The following is a 7677-nucleotide window of genomic DNA, read 5'->3' as shown; positions in this document are numbered from 1 at the left end:
TTTTAATTTTAAATTGTTTTGCATTATATGCCTGTTTGCTGTTTTATGGGTTTTTCCCATTTGCCGTTCAAACATATATTATTTAAGAATCTCTATTGAAATCCAGCACAGCCATTGATGCACGGTAGAGATTGCATCTTTAGATCTCCGATCTTGTTCAAAAATTCACGGACTAGTGCTGTCTCGTAAGAATTTTGTAGGACGCGTTAAGAATGACAAAATATTCTCTGTATCTACTGGAACCGAGCCGCATAGCTTGTATTCCACTATTTGCATTCACACCTGGGCTGTGTATATATATTGCCTTGGTTTGGCTCTGTAATCATTAGTGGTCGTGGGACTAGTTAGGGCCCTACCTAAGCTGGTCGAACGTTTCGTTCGGGTCTGTACCCTAGCTTCACTGATGAAATAAGCTTTCCTGACACTAGAAGTGTGTTTTAATGACGTTCTTCAAAATTCTAATTTTCTTATTGTAACATGAAAAAAAAAAAAAAAAATCAGCTAACGGGTCCTGAAAAGTTAGGTCTAGAATTGTTTTTTCTTTTTTTTTTTTTGTTGGCCAAGGGAGGGGTCAGGACCCATTACCTCCTCCCCCAGATCCGCCAATGTGAATCACGAGAAAATTTAACTCGGTTGGGGACTGGATAAACATTCTATTTCCCATCCTTCGCCTCCTTCCCTCTTTCATTTCTTTCCAATCATACAAAAATCTCCAGACATTATATATTTTTGGCCAAAAAGTGGTCCCCCCCCCCCCGGGTTTCACCGGCCCGTTAAACATTGTAGGTGAAATTTTTTTTGCAAAAAAAAATAGGGGGAGGGGCGTACGCCCCTTACATCTAATCCCCATTCTAATATTTAACAAAGGGCCCAGAAATCAATTAAGCCAATCAGCTGTTGAATGTATAGGTCTCAAGTCACTCACCCCAATGGCAATAAATCGTGCTTTATTTAGGCTAGCTAGGCTAGGATAGGCCTAGCCTAGATGAGACCCTAGCGCCCCGCCTAGGGCCTAGACTAGCCTACCTACACCATTGAAGATCACCAGTGTTTAATTATTGACTATAAAAGTTCTTTTGAATGGATATTGAATTAAAATGTTCTACCAGATTGAACGATCAAACTATCATCTGTTGAGAGAGAGAACGTTACATGCCATCCTGTAATGTTGGTCAGGGTTGCCAGATAGTCGACAGGCTTCACGGCCAAACACACGCCATCTCACGGCCAAATTCGGCCAAAATTTTTTTCGATATCGGCCAAAATTCGGCCAGATTTCAATCCGATTAGAAGACAACCAGTGGGTACATTCATTTGAAATACTGCAAAAATTAAACGAAAATCAGCAGTCAATCGTTTGAAATTGAAGAAATTCAAATGATATACACAGAACATTGTTAAAAATAAATAGCCTATGTTATTTTAGTTGCTGACATGCAGGCCAATTCAGGGGCAAATCCATAGGTGTCCGAAAGGGGGAGGACCGGGGCCGAAAAAAGGGGAGGGGGGGCGAAAGTGGGTCCGATTGAGATAACAACATCTTATAAGAAATTTTTCTTTTCTAGACGCCCGTTTGGGCGATCAATTTTTATTTTTTTAAATTTTTTTATACCACCCCTCCTCCTTAAATCCACCTTTGCTATTTAAAATCACAATATTAAGATTGATCTAAATTTGAATTAAATGTATTAAATATTAATGTATATTGTAGTCGATCTATAACCTGCAATTTTAAGGGCCTGTTATTGGCAAATCCGTGGCTCTCTTTAATTAGAATGAATTAAGTTACATAAAGTAACACAAACTGGCGTTAAAACAAACCTATGAAAACTTTAATAAATAATTTTTATCTAAACTTTCGAAATTCGCCTCTGAATGTTATTGTCGCAGTACTTAAAGCAATAAATCAATGTTGCTATCAGAATTATCTTCTTCATTCTCATATGCAACCTAACTCCAGAGTAACTTCGAAGAAGTCTCTTCAAAACTTGCTTGAAATTGGAGGTGCCATCGGACCCGAATGAGCATTGATATATGGCGCCTTACATAAAGACCACAGCGGCACCTAGGGCTATACAATTCAAGTGGGCAATAATAAATTAATTAAAGTACAGTATTTAATTTATATTCAAAAGAGATAGAACCTCCACTAGTAAGATGGAACATACACAAAGACGCGCAATATATGGTACAAACTTGCAATGAACTGTCTTCATAAAGCTTAAACGAGGATAAACTTCATAACAATATCTTTCATCCGAACAATTTAAATTATTAAATGTAACTGTTATCTTTTAAATAAACTCTCTTACGTCAAATCGGGGAACATATATTAAGTGTTTAGTGCAAGTACAAACAAGTACAAGATTAGAATCAAATCAAAATATCCAAAACAAGTCTACGTTATATTAGGCCTATATTGAAAAAAAAATGTAATCTTTTCAAAAATTCGGCCAAATATAGTTTGGCCGTGACTTTTCAAATGCTAAAGCAAGGCAAATTTTTATACGGCCAGATTTGAGGAATCTGGCCGTCAAAAAGGCCAAATGGCAACCCTGATGTTTGTGAATGTCTAGGGGATCATCTTAATAATTCAACACTCACTGCATGTGGAGAGCTGAAAACTAGCTAGTGTACTTTTGGGCTGTGATACCTTCTGTGCAGGGATCGTCTCAAAAATTCTGTTTTTGTTTTTTTTTTAACTTAAAGAAAATGTTTTTTCTTGCTAATTTTTCACTAGACAACCGGGCAACATGAGTATAAATAGGCTAGCCCGGAGCGGGGTTTTTTTTTTTTTTTTTATCCCGGAGTGGGGTTTTTTTTTTTTTTTTTATAAGGGGGGGGGGCGCGCATCGCCCCTGTAAACATCTTTCTGCAGATTAATAATCAATTATTGCTCTCTCACAAATGATTCGTAGATTGTATATTCCCTCTCTAGTTACAGTACCTAGTCTGAATCCACTTTGGAACCTGCATGTCTATTTTTGTTGTGATTCTGCATAGAACAACCTTGAGCAGCAACTTGGTAACATGGCTCATCAGGCTGATTGTCCTGAAGTCACTGCAATTTTCAGCTTTGGTTTTCTTTGCAATAGGAATGAAGGTGGATTTCAGCAATTCTGTGGGTATATGACTGCTGGTGTAGATAAGGTTACAAAATTCATTCAGGCTAGAAAGGTTGATGTTATCGAGTGCTTTAAGAGCTTCTATCGGTAAGTCATCAGGACCCGGAGATTTTCCGTTTTTCATTCCACTTAAGACATTTCAACTTCTTGTATTATTTCTGGATCGTCAGCTAATGCAAATTTTGGCATCTCTCCTCTTGAATCATCTGAATATAGATCTTTAACATATTCAGCCCACCTTGTTGCAATATCTTCTTTATCAAATAAAACTCTGCCATTTTTATCTTTAATGCAGCCATATTCATTCTTCTCCCTTTTACCTGACATGTTTTTCGCTTTCCTGTGCATCTCTTTAATTTGAAATTCTTTTTGTAATTTCTCTACTTCATCACATTGCTCATTTAGCCATCTTTCCTTTGCTTGCCTACAATCACCTGTAATTTCCCTGTGAAGTAACCGGTATTTGTGCTGATATACAGTGAAAATATGCTAAAATCAGGCCTATTTTATAGCTCCTTAGGATGAAAGGTGACCCCCAATTTTTATTACATATTCTGAAAGCACATAAGTTGTAAATATGATTTTATATATCTTAATGGCTGATCGGACATTGTGACGTCATCATATTGGCATCTGAATTCAAAGAAAGTGAATTATAGCTATGACATCATTTTTGAAAATACGCATTTGAGCGTATCTCGCTTATCCTTGATCGATCGTCTTCCAACTTTGAGTATGTTATAGCTGAGACAATTCTCTTTCAAAAATTTGACTTCTTTTTACATTTTGATGACGTCATCATGGTCAAAAAAATTGTTTTTTCTGACCCCCACATCTTTCCTCAAAATGTTGATGAGCCCATATCATCTTAACCATTCGTCGTTTCTGAATCATATTAAGTGAGCATAATCTTCAGGTCAAGGGTGAATGTCAGGTACCCTAATTTTCCGTTCGCGCGACTTAACGCGCACGTACGCGTGCGTTAACAATTATGTATACTTAAAATTATGCCTACTTTTAATCAGTTATAGCTCCTTAGGATGAAAGGTAACCCCTCATTTTTATTACATATTCTGAAAGCACATGAATTGTAGATATGACTTTATAAATCATTATGGCTGATCGGACATTGTGACATCATCATATTGATATCTATTTTCAAAAAAACTGAAATTTTATTTATGACGTTATTATTTTTCAACTTATTTGAACGTATCTTGCTTCTTCTTGATCGATTATCTTCCACCTGTGAGTATGTTATAGCTGAGACAATCCTCTTTCAGAAGTGTCCCTTTATTTTTCATTTTGATGACGTCATTATGGTAAAAAAGAAAGCTTTTTTGGAGCCTTCTCATCTTTCTTTCTTAAAAGATGTAAACAATTTTAAAATAGAGGGCGGCAGACTGTATTTCGACTCTATCAGACCGATAGTTCGTATACTGTAAAGGCAAAATTCGTGTGGCATTACCAACCAACAGGGGGTTTTAAATTAAACTTGACAAGGTTTAAATTCATGTGCCATTACCATACTCTGGCACGTCGTATAAGGTATTCGTACTTGTGCGTTAAAATTTTAAAATTTTTAATATCACTTTTCAGATAATTTAAAGCACGTTTCAGGTCATTTTCAGTATTCCAAAACTTTCCATAATTTACGCGCCGTACGCTCATTTCCACGTCCACAGCACGTACTGAAGCTGGAAATTACGTTTCGGTTACATGTTTTGGGTTTGTGACACTGTATTATTATCATTACCGTGCGCACGGACGTTAAGACGTATGTGTACACATTCGTAAGTCATTAGAATTCTCAAAATTACTCTTTTTAAAAACTAAATAGAGCATGTTTTAGCATATTTAATAATTTTCAATCAGCACCGCGCGTGCTTTGTGTTTTTTTGCCGTAAAAATGTGCCTTTTGGTAAATAATTTTGGAAAAAAAGTTAGGCCTAATGAATAATATATACATGCATCACAAACAACTTGACACTAATTCAACTCTTTTGCACAAATACTAACATTTTACCAAAACCTTTTAAAGTAAAATTAAATATATTTTTATGGATAAAGTATACAAATTCAAATATATGTTTCTGATTTATTAATGTCACTTAAACTCATTTGCCAGTATTGAGTGAATTTGAACATTTGATAGCCTTGAAAATAAGAAAATTATTAAAATCATGTTTTTTAGCCTAAAAACAGGGTTTTTTGGTAATAAATATTTTCCTGGTTATTTTTACAGAAAATGTTCCATTAAAGCAAATAGAAATACCTGTACTCTGAGTAACTACAGGCCAAATTCAACTTCCCTTAATAAATACTAACAGAGTTACAGATTTTTCCTGATTTTTGCAAAAAGTTTACCAAAACCGATGTTTTTAAAGTAAAATTAAATATATTTGTATGGATAAAGTATACAAAATTAATATATCACCCAAACACCGCAACGCTCGAGTTTGAAACATACGGGTAACTAGAGATGTGTATAAGAGACAGATATTCCTGTTTATTTTTGGAGAAAATGTTCCATTAAAGCAAATAGAAATGCATGTATTCTGAGTAATTTGAGACCAAATTCAACACAATCTGATAAATACTAACAGAGTTATACGGATTTCTCCTGATTTTGTGACAATCAAACTCAATATCAAAAGAGAGAGCGGAAATGTTAATTAGTTTTCCAGCAAGTAGAGAAAGGCCTAATGTCCCAAAAGATGCTTGGAAATCAGGAAAATTTTTAAAGGGTAGAAACATCTCATGGCTCCTGATGTATGTCTTAGTGACTGCTGTTTGTTTTTAGGATGTGATCTGGTTTTTCATGTCCATTTTTCGTGATTATGACTATTCTGGATAAAGAATGTTTTGAGCAGAGGTGGATTCAAGGCCCCACCCCCCCACTTCATTTTTTAAGGGAAAAAAAAAGAAAAATACATTCAAATTGAAGTGCGAGAATGTAATTTCCGGCCGTCTAGAGATGCCCTAATCATAAATTTTCTTACCTCCGCCCCACCATGGTTGGGTGAGTGGTTCCTCAGTCTGTGAATGTCCCTCCCTGGTTCACCTCTCTTTTCAATTCCTGCATCTGCCACATTGGATTTATTATGTAATTATTTTGCGCTTATTTATAATGTGTCTATTGCAATTTTCACTTTATCCTCTCAAACAGTCTTAAGAATGTTCAGAGTGCGCTACTTCACAGGGGGGTTTGCCCCCTTGACCCCGACGGGGTCCTTCGTAATTCGCATAACGGCTTCCCCCCTTTCAAAATCCTGGCTACGTCCCTGGTTACCCTTCTTAAATAGTGGGTTAATGAATGCTGAAAGCCAAATCATTAGGTAATGTTCCGGTTTCTAAACTTTGAATGCATATGGAATAAAGGATTGGAGCAATTTGTTCCGAGCATTCTTTCAGGATGCGATTAGGTAGATTGTCTGGACCTGAGACCTTTAACTCAAGTTTAGAAATAAGGCTCTTCATGCCGGGCCTAGTGATGTGTAACGGTTGCAGTTCAGGAGGCTCTGAACCTGTAATGGTTGGCATAATCTCAGTGCATTCTCAAGTGAATGCTGATTGGTAATGGTTGGAGAGAAGGTTTGATTTTTCTAATGGGCTGATTGCCAAGATGGTATCTTCTTTTGGGGGTTAATACCATGTCTGTCCTTCTGAAGGTCTTTAACATATTTGGAAAAAGCTCTTCTTGAATTGACATTTGCAGGACTGAAAATCATATCGATGTGGTTCCTTTCCAGGTAATAAACATATTTTGTTTAAAGGAAGCCATTAGATGTAAAGAAAAGGTCTAACACATTAGCTGTAGTTCTAGTGACTCTTGAGGGCTCTAGTTGGATCTGTTCACTGAGAACTAGAATTGAGGCAGATGTCAAGCATGAGTTCAGAATGTTTTATTCTGGTTGCACCGGTCATTACTTCGAGGTCAAACCAGTTAAAATCAGGAAGGTTAAAATCCCCTGACAACAAAACATTCTGGTCAGGATATTTGTGTTTTAGGAAGGTCAAAGTTGCCTCCAGCGCTTCAAAAGAGCCGCATTCTCTTTTGTTAGGTGAAGCATAGAATGAAATAATGTGAAGAAACTTTGCTCCCTTAAGTTTTATTTGGATCATTGTCATGGCACAGTTAGGAGAGACATTTTCAACTAAAGTAGCTGAAATCTCTTCTTTTACTAGTATAAAGGTGCCTCGGCCATTATTATAACAAGTGATATCCGGGTGGAAAAACATCATTGTAGTTCGTCATAATATTATCGAGCAGTGACTATGTACCCATTATAATGTCAGGTGAGAGAGAATCGACACTGTGCGTAAGTTGAAGTTTTTTGCTTCGGACACCCTGAAAATTAGCTGAAATAATGCAAAGTGAAGATTGTATTCTCTTGTTGTGTTTGATTCTATTATTGATTGGTGAGGACGTAGCTTGTGGAAGTAAAAAAATAATAACAAATTGCATTTGCAGTGAGTACTTGTGATTGATGACCAACTTCCATAGTTAGTCAAATGTATGAGACCATAACATCAGCCTAAGCTCAGAGGC

The 7677-nt window shown here is 36.4% G+C and overlaps 1 protein-coding gene across 1 annotated transcript in view; it reads left to right on the top strand.

Annotated features, from left to right (window-relative positions):
- Positions 1–3216, top strand: part of LOC117118035 — a 16655-nt gene extending 13439 nt beyond the window's left edge. Inside the window, exon 4 of the mRNA XM_033262524.1 lies at positions 3004–3216. Coding sequence (XP_033118415.1) covers positions 3004–3216 — 213 coding nt within the window. The remainder of the gene's footprint in view (positions 1–3003) is intronic.
- The last annotated feature ends 4461 nt before the right edge of the window (positions 3217–7677 follow it).

Source organism: Anneissia japonica, unplaced genomic scaffold (genome assembly GCF_011630105.1).
Source record: "Anneissia japonica isolate Jap-2015-1 unplaced genomic scaffold, ASM1163010v1 scaffold287972_len269925_cov191, whole genome shotgun sequence".
NCBI lineage: Eukaryota > Metazoa > Echinodermata > Crinoidea > Comatulida > Comatulidae > Anneissia > Anneissia japonica.
This window is presented reverse-complemented; position numbering and strand designations above follow the sequence as displayed.